Source organism: Epinephelus moara, chromosome 10, assembly GCF_006386435.1.
Source record: "Epinephelus moara isolate mb chromosome 10, YSFRI_EMoa_1.0, whole genome shotgun sequence".
In the NCBI taxonomy this organism is placed as follows: Eukaryota; Metazoa; Chordata; class Actinopteri; order Perciformes; family Serranidae; genus Epinephelus; species Epinephelus moara.
In genome coordinates this window covers 26,253,865-26,275,009 of record NC_065515.1, presented here as the reverse complement: position 1 = coordinate 26,275,009, position 21,145 = coordinate 26,253,865, and the positions used below count along the sequence as shown (strand labels likewise).

Genomic DNA, 21,145 nt, shown 5'->3' with positions numbered 1-21,145 from the left:
TGTCAAATCTGCTCAGTTTTGGTGTCAGTCTTAGGGCTGGGCAAAAAATGCTATCAGCGTTTTTGCAATTAGTGGATATTGATAATTATCATGATAAATGTCCAATCATTATTTCTAAAGGCAAAGTTTAAAGGCAACGTTTTGCTCCTGAGTGATCGTTGAAGAAACCATACAACTATTATTTAATAGAGCATGACAACACTTGGCAAACTGCAGAACTTGTCACAAATCAGAGGTAGATTCAGATCAATCATAATCAAAATAATGTCAATAAATAAAACAATAAAAAGGCAAAATATTAAATTCTGGTCGGCAGCATGTCAAAATATTTATAAATACTATATGACTGAAACATTTCAAGTGTTCACCTAAAAATACAAACAAAAGAAATAGATTTTAAAAAACTCTTAACTGCGGTCAGTATTTAATGCAGAAGTTTTAAACCCAGAGTATGTCATTTCTGCTGTTTCTCAATTGAAACAAGAACAAAAGATTGGCTTTATTAATGTATTAGAGTATGTGAGGATCACACATTTCACGTTATGTTTAGTCCCATTACAATTTGGACACAGGTCATTCACGTTAACTTGCTAACTTTCTATTAAGCAATATTACACTCAAGGGTGTCCTTAAAGTTATTTATTTATTTATTTTTTTTAAACTTTTATTTAACCAGGAACGTTTCCATTGAGTTACAGTAACTCTTCTTCCAGGGAGTCCTGGCCAAGACTGGCGGCAAAAGTTACAAGTACACAAAAGACAAGACAATGGACACATACTAAATCCATGAGAACACAGGTCTCACATACTAAACATACTAGAACATAAAGTCAATGAGAACACATTACACTCAGTAAGACACATAACAAGGCAAAACAGACATACTATTGAAAAGACACATAACAAGGCAAAACAGACATACTATTGAAAGGCACCAAGACCATTTGTGTTACGACAGTGATGCGGTCAGTGTTACGCATCACTTAAGTTCCATAAATAAAGTTAAGGCAAACCCTTGAGTGCAATATTGCGATTACACAGCTGTTACCAACTAAATAAGATAAATAATCAAAATGTTGTCATGTTGAGGGGCAGTTAGCTCTCAAACTAAAAAAAAACTTTTTGTGGCTGTTGTCTCCATTTCTGTGGAAATACATTGGGTCTGACTAGAAAACCTAGTGTACTACTCCAGCAAGTAGGTCGAACCATAGTAACAACCTAGCAACAGACCCAATTCTAGTCCCTGTTGAGTTTGACAGCTAACATGAGCTTAATATTTCTAGAGATCGTTGGGTATCCCAAACTAAACAAATACTCCATATATAAACAAAAAACTGCTTGGCTTGCTCAGCCTTGTTACGACTAAGATATGTGCTGAATTTTTCTTTTTTCCATACACAGGTCTAGCTCCTACATCCTCAAACTTCACATGTATTTTTTAAGCTTGTAACAACATGTCACCGGCACAGCTGAGGATGCCAGACATTTCCGATCACTCAGGAACATTCTAAAGTTCAAAAGTCAAAATTAAATAAAAAAAGATTAGATTTAATCATTTCCAAAATCGACAACATGCTTTTATCTAGTGAAATATTCTGCTTCAATCCATATCTAACGGCATTCAGCCTGTCAACAACAACTTTTCACTGTGGTCACACTCAGGCTTGCTGCACTCCAGGCAGGCACGTAACTGCGTTGATGGGGCAGTTGTGCAGCAAACAGTACCATGAATTATATGAATTAAAGAAAGTTGATTTGATAAAAAAATAAGACTCATATAGCAGGGCTCTATGACAGTTGAGGTCAAAATGTACAATACAGAGATTAATAATATGAGCTAGAAGTAAAAGAGGAAAGAGAGAAAGATGCATGGCCATGACAAAAGCACATGCATCACCAGTAATCTTAAACAGGCCCAACATACATTAGCGGGTGCTGAGAGATAAATAGCTGCATGGTGAAATATAACTTTATGTATAAATCAACTGTACAGTACAAAATTGGACCAAATTGGTGGCAGCTGAGCTCAGTAAAAATCTTTCCTGTTTTTGCCTTAGTACTACTGATAAATGAGACATAAAAATATGATTCATGTAGTGTTCTTTAAAGATGATACCCCGGAGGCCTGCAAACAGACGGTAGAGTTGTTGTTTTCAAACATTATCTGTGGGGTTCCCTTTTGCTGTGACTCAAATTAATTGTGCAGAAAATTGTTGTGCCAGAATGAATCAAAATTCTTATGTTTTTTGGGGCCACAAAACCTGCTGAACGTGTAATTTAGCTGAGCCTACCTTACACCACAATGACATTAAAAGGCAACTTTACACAGCCAGTAGCTGTCTTATCATACAAGAAAAGTCAATTCAGAAGCTTTCAAACATCAACTATGCTCTCCACATAATTTGGCTGCCAGCTTTAAATTTCACCCCTGCCTTTGTGCCCCGACCCAGCCTTTGAATAAACTGCCTTGGAGGCAACCAGCTCGGAGTTTGCTGTGGAGTACAGGCGGGCACTCTGTGCATCCCAAACTCTCCTTCTCCTTTCTTTTGTATGCCTTTTTTTCCTGCAATCATTAGTTGAGATGTGGCACTAGCCACTGGCGGTATTTTTAATGCCCAATGTGTCGTCTACTAAACAACCATTAAGAGGGGCCTGTTGGAGGAAAGTGGCAATTTCCTATGAGAGCGCTGGTGTCGCGCTGTATTTCTTCCCCCCACGGCACTGACAGACCCGTAGTCTAGACTGCGTTAATGGTTCCACATTTAACAACCCCCTTCTTCTTCTTCTTCTTCTTCTTCTTCTTCTTGTTTTTCACACAGCCTTGAGAGAGAGAGAGAGAGAGAGAGAGAGAGAGAGAGAGAGAGAGGGGGGGGGGGGGGGGTCACTCCAGTTTCACTTTGCAGCAGAATCTACTTCAGACCCCGGAAAAACAACTGTAAGAGACACTTGGGAAATCTCAGTCATATAAACTGATGCTATAGATGCATTTAGACGGCATTCATGTCATGTTGCCACTCACTTGGTTGCTATGGGTGTATGTAGCCGCCTACTTGTCCTCCCCCACAGCAGCTTTTCAAATCCAACAAGGTATTCGTTCGTTTACACTAGGGGTGGGCGATATGGAATATTATCATGATATTTTAGGGTATTTTTGCCATAACGATATCTTTGATAATATGACAGATTGTTTCAGAAATATATATTATTCATTTAAGAAAATAGAATTGCAACAAAATAAGTGATAAGTGAACTGTTCTTCAAATATTCAGTAAAAACTGAGCAATGATCTCTCATTTCTTTAGTTTGTAAACAACCACAGTAACTCAGAGGGAGATTCAAATTCTGTATACGATATTGATAATACAACAAAATAAAATCTACCATAAACAACACATTGAAACAGTTCCCAAATACAAAAAAAATTGTACAATGGGATCTATAAATCAACAGGTTATTTTCTTCTCTTTTAGGGCTGATTTGCACCCTAACATTTATGTAGTTTTTGGTCGAGCCGCAAGCGTCACGTAGGTTTACGTTACCAAAGGTTTACAACAAATTCACTTGATGATATGGACTCCCATGTGCACATGGCAAGAGAGGAGAGGGAGAGACGCTGTGCTGCTGCCAGAGGAGCCGCTGAATGAGTTCCCTCTGAGTGGTAACTCGCTTAAAAAGTCTGAGAAGTCCGGGGCAGTTCAGAAAACATTCAGGATGCCCAGGCCTAACGTCGCCACAGTTTATTCCACACTACTGAAGCTCCTCCTTTTTTTGGAATAACAGCCGAGTCAGTAATAATTCTTTCAGCCATGCTTGTTGTTGCCGTGGGTAACAGTATGACATCAATATGTCAACAAGTCAAAATATCGCAAGTATCACAATGTTAATTTTTCGTACCATATTGAAAATTGTATCCGTATTATCATGACCGAGATGATACGGCCCATCCCTAGTTCACACTGATTCACATTATATTTTGCCAGACTTTCAGAAATTTGCATAACACAGTCTACTATCTGAGAATCTTGTTTAAACCTCTGACTCTATTTCAGTGTTGTCACTAATTCCCTGTGTTACTCCAGTGCACAGCTTTTATTTTCCTCTTTTGTTTTGTTGCCATCACACTACTTTCTCCTCTCTCTGCACCTGCTCTCTCTGATCATTTTTCCTCTCCTCTCCCTTGACTTTGATTTTTCTCTCTGCAGCACACTCCCCCTCTCTCACTACATCAGGGCTGCAGTAATAGGAGATCAGTGTTCCAATGAAAGCCACTAATCAACACTAACCTTCATTTAAAATGTAATCTGATATTAACCACATACGCCCTTTCTGTAAATTGGATTTCACATCTGAAGGACGGGGGGGGGGGGGATGGGTTGGTGCTATGGCAACATTCAAGGCAAGATTTAGCGGGTCAGTCTTGACCTCCAAGTCCAAAGTACTCGTTTACATTCACTGCCAAGGAGTCCACCAGCTGACCCAAACTTAGGTGTCAAAAAGTACACAGACATGTGTGAACATGGACATTGTTCTTACATCCCTATTCTTTGGAGACTTTCCCAAATATATAAAACTTGTTTTAATAGTTAAAAATTACATTTAAATTATGGCATTGATATTTATTATGTTATATAGGTTATTTTCCATTCTGTTTTATTTTTAACCCCTTCCTGGTCTTTATAACTCTCCGCCATTCCATAGCCTTCTTCATTTTACATGGCTGTCAAACATCATGCTCCAGTTCTCGGCATGCAGTATGAGGATATGCAAAATACACACACTCAGGCATTCGCACATATGCTATGTAGCCATGCTTATAAACAAACAAGCTCTGTCATGCATACACAAATATATGTAACCGTCCTTACACTTACAGTATACACACATGCGAACACATACCCACTGTAACTCATGCATACAAAAAATCTTCCTACCGTGCAGGACATGCCTCCATACACTCACATACATGCACTTATTCTGTCTCCAAAATAACTCACATGAACTAACTGTGACCACGAAGTGGGTATACGTTGGAGAAAGCACTCCTGCACATTAGGGAGTGATGCGTTGCTTTGAAGATTGGGTTGATTCCGTGAAAGGAAAGAAATCATCGCTGACCTATGAAGTTAGGTTTACATGTCATGCGGGTACATAAACTTGTTTTATCCATTTTCTTAATTTGACAGCTCACACTATCCCTCTGAGGGAAGCTTCCTTTCAAATGATGCATTTCGGTTCAGGGAAAAATCAACCTTTATAGAAACTGTGTGCGTGACAGTGATGGTTTTTATGTTTATATTTCAAATTTAGGTAAGGGTAAGTCATCGGACATTCAGGGTTGTGCAGTCACACTGTTTTCTCTGCACAATACTAAGAAGGCAAACCCGTGAACACAACATCATTTATGTTTTAAGGCTGCATTTTATTATTACTTTCATTATCGTGTTTGAATTTCTTACTTATTTGTCTAAGATTAGTCAAAAAATAAAAGAAATTGGTTATCACAACTTCCCTAGCCCAAGTTGACGTCTTTAAATGTCTAATTTCGTTGATCATAGTTCTAAATCCAAAGATAATGAGTTCACAAAGGGAAATGACATTTTTTCACTTCTTTTGCCTGAAAAGCATTTAATTGATTATCTAAATTGTTGATTATATCTAATCGAGTCATAATTTCACTTTCACAGTACGTATAATTAACAGGCCGACTGCCCAACAATTAAGAAGCGAAACAGTTTATTTTAGTACTCTGTAAACTCTCTGTTGCCTGTCCAGAGGTTATCTATGGTAAGGAAGGTGCATATTCCTGATGGACACGCACACATACACACAAATTGTTACAACCCTAAACTTAGCTTAACAAGCCTGCGGAAATAAGACCACTGTTTGGAACGAGGTTAATGAGCGTCACCATGACGATATGACCCACTGCAGCCGATCAAACCGTTAGACTTGCAAAGTCTTTACAAGCCGAATAATTGGCCGATCCATACATCTCTGGTTTTGTGTGAATCATTGATGCATATGGAGCTCCGTGAGCTTAAGGCTCCCCTGCCTCCTGTCCTTTGTCTGCTGCCATCTTTTCTTCTCCTCTGTAAAGGTTACAGCTCTTAAAGGAAAGCATTTTATTCATACTGCATGCAACGCAACTCCTGAAAGAGATTAACTGTTCACCCGCTACGAGCCTCCATTTATTTGAATGAAACTGCACACATCAAAATTAGAACAACATATTCATTATGGACTACTAAAACGCAACCCAGTCAACATCTCTAAATGGATTACAGCGTAACCTGGGGAGATTTGCAGTACATAATTTAATGTTTGTGCGCTCTTGTTTGTGTGTTCATCTGCATGCTTATGTGTCTGTGTCGCTCGATGTAGAGTTTGTTGAAATGTTTAAGAGCTGAGTGACCAAATAAGAATTTCCTGTCTATTCTGTGCACATTTGTCGGCCCTCAGGTCATAGGAAGCCCCAATTTGATCAGATTCCAACCCAATACCTCTGCGTCTCCCTCTTTGAGTGTGTCTCTGCAGTAACCTCCTCTAATTGCCTTGGTCCCAGTTTATCCCCACACTGATATTCTCCCTTCAGTGACCAATATCTGACCTCACCTCCCCCTCTTACATCTCAGTCTATGTCCTTATCCGCTCTGCTGTATTCCCTCCTTCCTACCCATCTATCTCCATCATCTATTTCTTCTAATTCATTGTCCTTGAATCCAGGTTAATTCAGCTAACTAAGGCTAAAAATAAAAACACGAGTTTAAGAAATGTCAATGTTTGTTCCCTGGCACATATTAAATAGTCTGAAATTAAATGGCTGAAATTTCATATGGTCTCCTTCAGCCCAGCTCACGGTTGTGTATTGATTCAAGGGATGGCTTGGCCTTGTTTTTACTGCAGATTAGCCAAGCGATAAAAGTTTACTGTTCTCAAGCAGGCCACTCACCAATTTATGATGCAACCTCATGGCTGAAACTTGAGTTTAATTATGCTATTTCACAGACGATCAGCTGTTATGGACCCCCTGTTAGTTAGAGTAAATTGATGATATGTCAGACACATGCAAGACATTCAAGAGTTCTCACGTCCTCATCCTCTCTTACTTACATACAATATTATATACACATTATCACACACATTATTTGTGGTCATTTCATGTACTCATGATGTCATTGTTGTGTTTGTGGATTCCCACAAGTTGATAGTTGATTAGGGCTGATTAGATTGTTGCCACAGTACTCAATATCCAAGTACTCAATGTTTAAATTTAGTAGTGGTTTTGTGACTCTGACTCGCTCCCATCTGACATCACTCTCCAGCAATCCAGCATGACTGAAACTGGTACAGCTTGACCAAACGTGACAGGCTTACAGATATGCCAGAAAGATGTCGAAAAAGTCAAGTATCTGGAATAGTTTCAGATTTTGCAAAGACAACCCCTCACATATTTGAGTGCCAGAAATGCCAAAGGAAACTGGCATATCACAAATCTACAATGAGACTGACAAATTTCCTGAAAACTGTGAGCAACTGCTCAGACATCTAGTATTATTTTCTTCCTGTGGCTAATGTTGCTGTACAAAGTCACATTATTTTAGGTGCATCAACTGAAATCTTATGTTTAAAAAAGTCTGACTTATGTCCTCATCTCTCATCCCTCACCCTCTCGCTGGAGCTTTGATTAATTGCAAATATTTATCACTTAAGCTTCAATGCCTAAAATTCAGATTCAGGGCAGCCCTATAGTTAATAAATGGGAAAATAAGATATGAGAAACATTAAAAAGAAAGTGCCTGTGCTTCTGTATTTTTTTATGAAACCTTCAGTATGGTATGGTTTTTTTTGCTTTGGAGCACATGTGGAGCCAATTGGTATTCACAGCAGCGCTGAGTTTTTGGGCATTTATAATATTCCACCGATGTGATGAGACACAGTTCTCGGGTGTTTGCATAAAAAGACGTTGAAGCATGGTACTTCATCAATCAGCAATGTGCTGTCGGGGGTGCAGGGGAATTCAGTGTACCTTTAAGCATTTTATAGTCATGCAACTACTGTATAATGCCGGTACAGGGTAAATCATCCGTAAGCTTCCATTCTACATGTGCCATATTATCACATGCGCTCCTCCCTTGTGTCGTTGTTTTGACGCGGTGTCTCACTATGGCAGACAGTGACTTAAGGATGACTTATAATACCCCCCGGCCTCATGCACACACCTCATGATAAATAAATTACCTTAGCATTAGCCTGCGGGGCTACGAGCCGTCTAAATCAATCACCTGGGAGGCTAGCTTTGATGCTAGGCAGGCAGCTTGAGAGTGGACGTGGACTACAATGCTCCAATCCCCTCCCTCCTTGTGAAGGGAAATTAAGAAGGTAGTTAATCAAAAGTTCATTAGCATACAGCTCCTTGCTCAGTCCACCCCTATACCCTGCTCATAATAGACACTTAGGCAGGCCATGTGAGGAGAATAACAAGTCAGTACCACTTCTGGTTGTGGACTTGCTTGTATTAAAAGACTGCAACGTCCCCTATGTGCCAAATGAGTTTTCTGACCCCAGGTCCAGCAGAGGCTATTTAAAATCCACTGCACAAATTCCAAAAAAACTAAGAACAAGAATTTTAGGGGAAAAAAGGCTTATTTTATAGGACAGTTTTCCTCAAAATAAAATCAGATAAAACCATACAATCTCAAAGATTTATTTTATATATGCCCACCAAATCCTCAACTACATGAATCGTGTGCCACTTCACTTACACTTTGCAAAATGAGCTTCTATCAATGCAGTTTGCAAAAGATCTTGGGGTTGCTCAAGAACAATTCAGTGAATCTGTTTTCCAACATTTAGGTAATTGCATACCATATCATAAGCAGATGATAATAACTTTAGTGGGGTTTAATATATTCAATGCAAACATCAAGTCATTAGAAGGGTAATAGAGCATTGCATTGGCGGAGTTTTGTTTTTCAGATTATAATGATTCCATGCATTTCCCTCAGCATCTTTCACAGTGCCGCTTCTCAGCATCTTGATCCATCGCAGCAGCCACGCCACATTCATGTGAGAAAAACCTGATTTGCTTTACATTTCTGTGTAAGGTATCAAAAAGCTGTGCCGTGATACAAAATATGTGTGCATTCCATCTTTTTAATGTAGTGTCATACTGAGAGAACAGCCTCACATGCTGACAGGCAAATTACTGCTCACCTAGGGCGACTGTGAGATAAATATATGCATAGGTTACAGTATGGCAGAATCTATCGAGGTTCATATCCCTGTATATGTCACAGAAATTAAGGTTGAGGGAAAATGTCTGACCTGGTCATCCAGCCAATTGTGTGTGTTTATTTGTTTGCTTTACCTCAGTGTAACCTGGATATATTCACTGACCGCACATGCTTGATTTGACCCTGTTTCACACTCATTCTATAATGCATACACCCACCTGGGAGCTGCCGTTTCCAACCAGCATCTCTTATTGCTCGCCACCAAGCAGCTCCACTGGAGCATGGCTAGCATCAGTTCTTCAGCTGTTATTCGCTGCAGGCCTTGGCAGCAAGCAAGTTAGCTGGCTGCTAACAGCCCCGTGTTTGTCTCTGTGCCCCAGGAGTTTTATAGCCCATGAAATATTCATTCAATACAAAGTCAAGAGAATGGTGAATTAAGTTAAACACCTATGACTGGCAGCTGAGTAAAGGATTTATAGCTACAAGTAGTTCTGGCTAAGTATGAATGTGTGTGAGTGTGCCTGCCTCCAGGAACCTTTGTGCAAAAATGTGTTTATGAGATAGATCTACTATATGTTTGTGTGTACGGTGTTGCACCATCATCATTTGAGTATGTTATTGCATGTATATGTTCTGTAACAGGATGTCTGAAGGTCCTTAGAAAGTCTTAAAATGTCTTAAATTCAATTTTTTAAATATTAGGCCTTAAGAGTCATAACATTTTGAATTTGTGAGGTTGTAATTGCCACAAACATTTTAACTAATTTCATGTATCCATTTACATGTTTTGATTTCTTTTTTGTCAATAAGAGTTGAGCTTTTCTGCACTTAAGTTCACAATTCTGTTTCAAATCTTTAAATCTACCACTGGACCTAATGCTGTCTTTTTACTTACCTGTTGGCAAATGTAGATTAATAAAGCTCCCTCTAATATCCATAGTCCTACATAAACCCCCTCCCTCTGCATGAGACTTCATGTATACTACTTACCTTTAGACTTAGCTGCATTGCTTACTCATCTATTTGATGCGGGGTACACCCTGGACAGGTCGCCAGACTATCTCAGGGCTGACACATAGAGACAGACAAGCATACACGCTCACATTCACACCTATGGACAACTTAGGCCCAATCCCAATACCCCCCCTTTTCCACTACCCCTAGCCCTTGCCCACTACCCCTTGGCCCTCGAAATGAAGCAACAGGGGGTAGGGGTTGAAATCTTTCCCTAGGAATTGAGACACCACTCACTACATCACCGCATCAGTTATGTTCACGCATATGTAACTATTGTAAACAGGAATCTGCGAACCATCTGCATTTCCAACCGGCATCTAATGGAGTCTCCAGTTGAGTTCATCCTACTAATCACGTTTGCATTATTCATAATGCTTCATTTGATAAACGACAGACAACAGGGGACTTTTGCTAGCTAGATAGCTAGATAGCATTAAGAGGCAGCATAGTTATACTAGCTGGCGTGTTATCGTAATGTGAAAAATCTGACAATTTTGCAGAACAGGGCGGATAACAGACACCAGATAGTGCGAGCTAGCTAGCTAGCTAACAAGCAACCTGACGACAGTAACGTTAGCTATGTATGAACTTTTTTCCCCGTCTCTTGCTCGCTGGTAGCCATGGCGACGTCTACCCCTCGCTGGCAAGTCAGCATCTGAAATCCCTCGCTCTGAAGGGCTAGTTTCATACCCACTAACCCTCGTTATGCCTCCTACCCCTACATGCAAAAAGGAATTAGGACACCCCTACCCCTCGCGGGAACATGCAAATGTAGGTGTAGGGCCAAGGGGTAGGGCTAAGGGGGGGTATTGGGACTGGCCCATAGAGTCATTAATTGACCTGCATGTCTTTGGACTGGGGGAGGAAGCCAGAGTACTCGGAGAAAACCCACGCTGACATGGGGAGAACATGCAAAATCTGCACAGAAGGGCTCCCCCATTCCGGGTTGAAACCCCCCGCCCTGGGATCGAACCAGGAACCCTCTTGCCGTGAGGCGCTCTGCAATGCTGAAATCAGAAAGTAAAAAACACTTGCCTGAAAATCAGGGTTACATTTGGTTGAAAATAATCATGAAAATGTCTTTAAAAGCATAACATTTAGGAGTCCAATGTCCTTCGACACCCTGTGTAAAGATGCAACCTTCCATAGCTTTCTGCAGCGATAGTAGCAGTCAATACTATACTTGGCCTGGAATATGATCATAGTCTGCAATACCTCTGCAGGCACAGATGTGTCCCCAGCTTACTGTCGATAAGTCCATCAATGCTCCTCAGCGCACTGCTGCTGGATACACCTGTCAGCGTTTAGTGAGAGAGGAACAAACAGAGAGCAAATCTGTGCTAAGCACTGACTTCCAAAAGTCTGGAGAAAGTACTGTGAATGTAACTTCATTATCAGCACAATAATCATCTGGATTGGCAAAGTCAGACGGCAACAACCTTGATTAAACAAAGCTTGAGACAGTTCTTCCCTTTATTTGTTTTGATTGTTCTGGTGCTAAATTTGTATTACAGTGGTGTTAAAATGTTAAAAAATCTTTTTTTTTTTTTTTTTAGATCAGTTGTGATGTAGACATACCAGATTGTCTCTCTTTAGTTGGCATGTTTTTCCTTTGTCTGTGCAGACTCGGTGGCTGCTGTTGATAATGCTAATTACCTTCATGTACTACCACTTCTGTTTGTTCCAAGCAAACTGCTCTGTTTTTTTCTGCAGGCAATGTGAAACACATCTCTTAGTTTGCACATACCAATTTTCTCTGTGAATGGCCTGCAATACTGTGGCTGACTGAGGCAGCAAATAGAAAAAGCTTTTTATAGACTTTATGAATGTATGAGTTGAACTGCTATTGTATAATATCAAAGGCCAATTGACAGAGGCTGAGCCGACATTTTAATAGTCACAAATTATTGCTTAAACACATAATAATGGGAAATTGGAACTGTCCTTTTCCTTTTGTGAGCATTATTACCCATGGGATGAAAATCATCTAATTGATTTTGTCATAATCAATGTTAGTGGAGTTCTCTGTTGTTTTTGCTTGTCTGTATTCGGCGATTTGATTGGCAACTGATCCATGACTCCGCCTCTCCTGACTACCAGGGCCCAAAATGGTCAGTCAGACAAATTACATCCTTTTAACCCAGCTGTCAATCACACACTTAGTAGACTGAGCCCCTGGGGGTGTGTATTTCTGTGTGGGTTTGTATTAATGTGAGTCTCTGACAGTAGCCCTTGGACTCTGGTGACCCACACACACACACACACACACACACACACACACACACACTTAAAGTAGCTAAATAATGTGAAATGTGTATTGTCAGAAGTATATAGTATCTCTAAAACACACACCAACACACACTGAACCAAGCCAGATGTCAGACAGTTCACTGGCCTCCGTCCTCACATTAACCCATCTACACACACTTCCCATTGATATTCATATTCGCAGCATCGCATTGACCTGAACAGCTGCATTTTGTGCATCAAAGAAACAAGTACACACACACGCACGGTGCTGGCTTGTTCACTTTCTTTCAGGGGATTTGCAGGAGGCTTTTATTCTTTAAAGGCCAGAAGAGGTCATCCAAAAGATCAACACCAGCAAAAGACAGGAGAGGAGAGGAATCCAAACCCCAAACCTGTCCAGTTCCGTAGACAAATAAAATACAAGCAGACACTTTTCAATAGTGTAGAACCTGGCAGCATAGACTGCACAGTTGGAGAAAATCCTGGCAATCACTACTGGCAAGGCTGAAAACCCCAAGTGTCCCTCCATGAGGGGCAGCGTTTGAATGGCAGCAATTTATTCAGTGCTGTTAAAGATGAAAATAAGAAGAAAGAAATACGAGATGAATAAATACAGAATGAGACCAAAACACGCAAATCCCATAGGTACTATTGATCTGTGGCTGCAACACACGCACATGTAAACACACACACACACTCAGGCTTGTTGCCAAGAAGCATGCTGGTGGTCAGATATGTATAATTGATAGAGTTGAGTTTGACACAGCGCTGTAATGTAATCTGGGGCCAGAGTCCCTGTGGTGTTAGAGGGTGTGTATGTGTATGTATGTGTGAGAGAGATTGAAGAGGGAGGCAAGGGGAAGGGTGAGGGAGTGTAGTGGTTTGTAAGAAGAAGGGACGGGGATTTGCTGTGGGGACTCAGTGTAAATTTGATGTATTGGACGGCTGTATTTTTCCTCCCTGTACCAACCCCATGGGCTACACATGTAGGAACAATGGCCTTCTCTACTGTAATGGGCTTTTACCAAGAGGGACCACTTCCTCACTCACACATGAGGTGTGTGTGCGTGTGTCTGTGTCTGTGTCTGGGTCTGGTAGTATTTGACAAACAGTGATGAGTGCTTTGTCAGTTCATTCACATTATGAACACAATTTTATATTAAAAATATTTTTTTTTTTTAAATTAGGTTTTACGTATGAAAGGAAACATACAAAATGCAGTCTGTATTCAAACAGATTTATGTTTTACAATTGTTGTATAGTTTAAGCCATTAATCAAGCAAAAATGCTAAACATTCACTTTCCCAACTTTTAAGATGTGAGCATTTGCTAATTTTGAAGAGATGCACCAATTGACTGGCTGGTGACTGGAATCAGCCAGTTTTCAGCTTGATCGACCATGACCTGTGACCGGGCGGTTAGTCTCAGATAAAGCTGATCCTCTACCAGTCAAATTTACATATAAGGCAGCATGATGGTCACGTTGTAAACTGTACCACGGAGAGTAACTCTTGTAAAGGCGCTGCAACCAGCTCTCAAAATTTGCAATGTATCCCCATACATGGTGCACATGGTTTGAAAGCTGCTTTGTTAAACGGTTAGTTAGGAATTTTTGAAGTGGGGTCGTATTAGGTACTTTTCTGTAGCGAGTGTATAACATAGAGTAGATAGCGGTTGGCACGCCCCCTGTTTGGAATAACAGGCAGGGTCCCATAAGGAAAACTCAGCAATACATTGCTGCTTACAGGGGTTGACATCAAGATGTATTTTAGTCACCTTAAAAGAGGCCCACTTAAAAAGGTCAATATCAGTCAAAGTGGACGCTATATTGAGGATTTTTTTTTCAAGCTTTTACCTCGCCATCAGACTGCCCTTTTCTGTGGTGCTACATTTTCTCAACCGCAACTCAACCAACAGAACAAACAAAAGGCAATGTCACCTGTAGCTCAAAAGTGCAGCATTGCAAAGCTAATGCTAATCGTTTCATTTAAGTGGATGGGAGATGCTAAAATACTTAGCTTCTTAGTCTAGAGGGTATAACTCAATAAAAGCACAAATACCTGTGCTCATTCTTAGTTGGCTAGTTAGTCCATTAGTCAAGATGACTTGCACACTACTCGGGTAGTTGAAAAAAGCTTAAACGTTTCACATAAAAAAGCTAATGCTAACAGTTTCAGGTAAAGAAATGGAAATATTTAAACGATTAGCAACATATTCAGGGAGGTATAGTTCAATAAAACGTTGGGTGGTCTAACCTAGTTTGCCAGTCACTATAGTTAGCTTTAATGTTAGCCAAACGAACCATTTTCTGATAGTGAATGTTTATTTTCACTCAGATTTTTGTAGATGCTTATTGATACACTCATCTTTAAAATCATATATGCATTTTTGCTATTTAAAGCTAAGTTTCCAGTGGCTTTAAAGAAAAGTTCCAAATATGTTTATATATGCTCTTGATCATAGTTTTTGATAAGGAAAAATATTGGAATCCGCTGAAATTGGAATCAGCAGATCAGACTTAAAAAATTGGAATCAGCCAAGAAAATTGAAATCAGTGCATCTCTTTGATTTCCCCAGTTTTATATCCAAAAACCTTTTGGGTTTGGGCTCTCAGTTATCGTAATAATAATTAGTAGATTCATGTGTAACTAAAATAATCATCCCTAGTATGTGCAGGGCTGCAAGTACATATAAAATGTTCATGTGTTTCATGTTTTGACTTGAGTGTATTTTCCTGTCTGTGTTTCATGTCTTTTTTGGTTTGTGAACTGTGTGTGTGTGTGTGTGTGTGTGTGTGTGTGTGTGTGTGTGTGTGTGTGTGTGTGTGTTTGTGTGTTGTCCTGGCTTTGTGTCTCTCTGACAGTGCTGCCGCTTCTTTGTTCCTCTGTCACTGTGTCTAGTTTAATTGCAGGCCTTTGAGGGCGAATCGATTGGAGCAACAAGATAACTAAGTTATCAAACTGTTTCATTGACTGGCTGTCCCTTCTCTCTCTATCTTTTGCCTCCTCCCTACTTCTTCTCTCATTTTACTCCCCCTGTCTTGCCCCACTATCCCTCTTTGCTCCCCTTCTCTTACATCCATTCCCCCCAACTTTCTCATCTACTATCCATTTTCTCTCCTTCTCTGCCTACCCCCTCTGTACTCTCTCTTCCCTTGCTGTTTTTCACCTCCGCCCCCTCACAACAGGCCGACAGACCTGTCCACCAGAGAAGTTTGATTGCGGAGGGGCTGCCAGCAAATGCGTTTCGTTGTCATGGCGATGCGACGGAGAGAGGGACTGTGAGAACGGGGCAGATGAGGAGCAGTGCGCTGCAGGTAAGCTTGTGGTGGGTGGTGGAGATGTGGCATGGAAGGAGACAAGACAGTACTGAGGAGAAAAAAGCAGAACAGTCATATTGAGCTTCATTTGAGCTCAACTTTAGTTTTACTCACAGCGGGTAAAAGTCTGACAAACCTTTAAATAAATAGTCTACATTTAAAGCTTTGAGTCTGCTGCTGTTATGTGCATTTCCTGTCATGACGAAAACATAAAGTTTGCAGAAGGTCTAATAATCATTAGTTTATCCAGTGTTCTCAGTAGAGCTATTTGTTTGGAGTTTGTCCTCTCTTTGATTAATACCCAACACAAATACTATGATCTGCAGAGCTTGTATTGTCCTCTCCACTCAACTTGTCATTTGTTTTAGAATGTCTTTCAATAGCTTTCTCAGTTTTTACAATGATTTGAACTCCGATTTAGAACGGATTTACAAAGTCAAAAGTCATTTAAAGTGCATAAAGCACTGAATAAAATGAAGACCCTGAAAACTCTTCTATTGGGAAAAAAAAAGAAGTGATGATTTAAAAGGAAATGGGAACAGCAGAATATAATAAATAGATAGATAAATAGAAACAGGAATATTGTGATAGTGGAGGTGAGAACCAGAGAAAAAGAGAGGAGAATTAACTCTAAAGGTGAAGGTCCCATGTGATAACATTTCTAGAAATGCAGTCACGTTTCAATAATAACTGCATTGCACAAATTGTTGGGCAGATATTTTCTCTTAGACCCTGGGGTGAAGATCAATCCTCAGTTCAGATCTGAAAAAGAAAGACTTGAAAAAACGTCTAACCTTGAAATGTGGCTTTTAGCCAATAAAAGGTATGTGTGGAAGTTTCCTGTCTGCTTTCTAGTCCGTTATCTGGGTCGTCACAAATTTTAGGAATAGTTAAAATCTGGTCCGAAGTGCAGCCAGTAATATTTTTAAATTTACATCACAGCTGCCAAAAAGTAGAGCTCAAATGTGATCTGTTTTGTCGCCCATCAATCTTGTCCTTCCTCTCTGCTTTTGCTTGATGAGCTGGAAATGGAGAAAAGCAAGTCACTGTGCAAACAGTTGGGCCAATTGTGTTTTACAAAAGGGAAAACCGGTGATGTATTTCAAAAGTTTATCTTTCAAGATGTGTCCTATACATCAGGTTGTCCTGTGTTTACATAGATGGAGTGGCATTTGAAATGTCACGCCAAAGCAAATGGATGACGAAGCTCAGTCATGTGCGTCACCTTCAGTTTACAAAGGGATTGCTATTAGGTATTATATTTCTATGAATCATGTGCAGGTTGGCTAGGGTCTATTGAAATGTAGCCAATCACATTTGCTCCTGTCATCTCCTTTAAATCCGTTGCTATCCCCACCATGTAACCACATAAAGATCGAGCCCATTGTCTCATTCTTAAAGACAAATTCTCACCCACGCAAACACGCGACCATTCTGTAGTCATGGACTACCATGCATAGGCATCTTTATTAAGACATGACTAAAGAAGCATTTGTAAAATGCAGTATCCTTTCCAGATTGTCACAATATTTCATCCAAATTACTGTCCTTAAAGGGCTAGCTCAGGATTTTTGAAGTGGGGTCGTATGAAGTACTTATGTGTAGCCTTCAGTAGATGGTGGTTGGTGCACCTCCAGTTTGGAATAGCAAGCAGGAGCCACACCAGGGAAGCTCAGCATTATATTGCTGTGGGTGGGGGTTGATATCAAAACATATTTAAGGCACCTTAACAGACGCCCCCCTAAAAATCAGTATCAGTCTAAGTGGATGCTATATTGAGAATTTTTTCATCGCTGTCAGACAGCCCTTTTCTTTGGCGCTACATTTTCTTAACCGTAAAACTTCCGTGTCAGACTGTCAGTGGTTTATGGAAGAGACGACAAAAACAAGTCAAAATGAGTGATTATGACAGTGAAGACGAAATGCCGTTCACTGTGGAGACAAGAGGATTTCCTTATGAACCAGAGTATAGAGGAGAAAAACTTTTGCAGAGGGAGACTGAAAGGACTGAGAGGGAAGCGAATTCTGTGGAAACTGGAGGCTAAGAAAGAGCACAAGTTACCTGGTGGTGCAGATGTGTGAACTCTAAATGATGCCAGAGAGCTACTGCTGCCATGACACATGGGTCTTTCTGAATCAGAGGATGCCAGCACTTCAGATATGGTCTGCATCACCAAGCGTCCACAGTCCCCTGTCTTACTGAATGCTGGTGTCTTTCGGATCATTTTTAGTTCTCCGAAGATAAATTGGAAAAACGTCCCAGACCAGAAGGGCCTAATGACAAGTTGTCTTCAAAGTAATTATTGGCTCTCAGTACGTTATTGTACAATAACTGATCATTAGACGACCAAAGATTCATGGGCTATGTTTACCCTATCACTGTATTAGGGCCCATTCCAATACCCCCCCTTGGCCCTACCCCTACATTTGCGCGTTCCCGCGAGGGGTAGGGGTGTCCCAATTCCTTTTTGCGTGTAGGGGTAGGAGGCATAACTAGGGGTAGTGGGTATGAAACTAGCCCTTCGGAGCAAGGGATTTCAGATGCTGACTTGCCAGCGAGGGGTAGACGTCGCCATGGTTACCACCAAGCAAGAGACAGGGAAAAAAGTTCATACATAGCTAGCGTTACTGTCGTCAGGTTGCTTGTTAGCTAGCTAGCTAGCTCGCACTATCTGGCCTCTGTCATCTGTCCTGTTCTGCAAAATTGTCGGACTTTTCACATTACGATAACACGCCAGCTAGCATAACTATGCTGCCTCGTAATGTTAGCTAGTTAGCTAGCTAGCAGAAGTCCCCTGTCGTCTGTCGTTCATCAAACGAAGCATGATGAATGCGGCAAACGCAATTGGTAGGATGAATGAGACTCCATTGTAGATGCCGGTTGAAAATGTAGATGGCTCGCAGCTTCCTGTTTGAAATAGTTACGTATGCGTGAACGTAACTGACGCGGTGACGTAGTGAGTGGTGTCCCAATTCCTAGAAGAGATTTCAACCCCTACCCCTCGTTGCTTCATTTCGAGGGCCAAGGGGTAGTGGGCAAGGGCTAGGGGTAGGGCTAAGGGGTAGTGGACAAGGGGGGGTATTGGGATTGGGCCTTAGTGTTAGTGATTTGTAGAGGCAAATTAAGCTGGAATTACAGAGAGGGGAGACGGTGAAATATATGATGTGAGCAGGTCTTTTCTTTGTTTAAACAGCCTGGCGCAACACAGGCACGCACCATGTTTGAAACACTGGTATTTCCAAAAGTAAAGTTTCTTTTATGTCTGACCTTGCACACTACCTGACCCAAACAGCTGAGCTGCGGAGTAATATAGTGGGCAACAGCAGTGGCGCAGTAATACCGAAGTTTTACAGTTGAGAAAATGTAGTGCCAAAGAAAAGGGCTGTCTGACGGCAAAGTAAAGCAGTGAAAAAATACTCAATATAACGTACACTTAGACTGATATCATCACTTTTGGTATTTGATGTCAACCCCCAACCACAGCAATGTATTGCTGAGCTTCCCTGGTTGGACTCCTGTCTGCTATTCCAAACCGGGGGAGCACCGGCCGTCATCTACTAAAGGTAATATGCTGACTATAGATAAGTACCTCATACAGCCCCATTTCAAAAATCCTGAAGTAACCCTTTAAAAGCAACACACAGGATTTTCCTGTCTTACTCTGGAAGATTTGATGTCATAATTCACCGTTGGATATCTACAATGTTCACACACAAGGCTTAGCTTGCATTATATGAAACCTATAGAATAGCTTTATGAACAAACTGCACGCACACGCACAAACATACACTCACACAAATACACACTCACATTGCTTTATCTGCAACACCCTCACACTTTGGATAGTCATATACTACACTCACATCACATTTTCTAGCCTACATCCTCACAGCTGGCACCTAAGCTGTAAAAAGGGCATTGATTTTCATCAGCGTAAACATCTGGCCGACAGCATTATTGATTTTAAACCTGCGACACACACACACACACACACACACACACACACACACACACACACTCAAACACACATGCACACTCAGCATTTCTTCCAAGAATATAGATTGCATGTAATACTTTGCCTTAGCTAAACCTGTGTTCTGTTGGATAGAAAAATAAGCCACTTTAAATGTATATGTAGGGACAATTTCTGTATAAACATCTGTATATGGGTGATTGCATTTCTGTGGAGTGAAGGTGAAGTAATTCTGGTCAGCTGTAGTGTAAAAGAGAGACTGAATGCAGCACAGCAGAGTCCTCATAAGACCAGAACTGTGTGTATGTGTCTATGGCATCTCAGTTTCCATAATGTTGCCTTCACCCCTCAGGCGTGTGACATTCATACATTCTCATGTTGTAAGTGATGCAGAAAATGCACGTATGCACACTGTAAGGACGTGCACATGCATGTATAATTAAGGATAACACACACATATGAACATACACACAGTGAGACTGCTTCTGGACACCATTTTCTTCATGTGCACAGCCAAAGATATGTAAAATAGAAAATCAAACTACCATTTTTTTAATGAACTTCACTGATTGCAGAGGCAATTTAGATAAAATGATATCCAAATTTTAATTAATTTTTATTGCAAGTGTGCAATCTCATCACATTGAGCCCCCTGGGGTTAGCATGATAATCTAACAACAAAAATTGACGAGACCAACCTTACATATTTTAAATACTATTATACAAGGTGCTGTATGTAACTCTGGAAAAAGATAGGTGATTGTTCCCATGTCATCAAATACCAACGCTTTGGGTTGGTAGTCTGACTGAATGTCCAACCCAAATTGTCTGTGTTTGACAGCCTTGGAATGAGACTCATTCATCAACTCTCTTTTCCCAGAGTTACATGCAGCACTTTTAAGCTAGTACTGTTGTTTACCATGTGTAGCTTTGAAACCATGACTATTAGCTATCAGAAGCACACAATACTTACCCAGGGAGAATATTTTAAGTATATCACTGTAAAAGGTGGATTAAACATCATGGTTCGTCTCCTCTTCTTCATCATTTCTTCTCTCCCATCTAGTGTTCTCTTTTTCTTTCACTCTTCTATCTCTCTGTCTAACATTAGGTTTTAATCAGTAATTTTTTGCAGTCTTTGAGCAATTCTTTTTAATATTATTTAATTAGAATGTAATAGAAACACATTTAAACTAGTCCATACCCATTGGTAGCTTTGTCACCTTCTACCTATGCCAATCCTCAATGCCTATGTGCAGTTTCACATAGATTGACCACGTCAGTGAGTAGAAAAACGTGGGACAGACAGAATGACTGACTGACAGAATGACACACTGACAGTTTCCGTGATT

At 40.5% G+C, this 21,145-nt stretch overlaps 1 protein-coding gene across 5 annotated transcripts in view; it reads left to right on the top strand.

Moving 5' to 3' along the window:
* lrp8 (low density lipoprotein receptor-related protein 8, apolipoprotein e receptor) overlaps positions 1 to 21,145 on the top strand; it is a 267,040-nt gene that overhangs the window by 119,724 nt on the left and 126,171 nt on the right. For all 5 annotated transcript variants that reach the window (XM_050054743.1, XM_050054742.1, XM_050054740.1 and 2 more), the window contains exon 4: positions 15,688 to 15,816. In XM_050054743.1, coding sequence (XP_049910700.1) covers positions 15,688 to 15,816 — 129 coding nt within the window. The remainder of the gene's footprint in view (positions 1 to 15,687; positions 15,817 to 21,145) is intronic.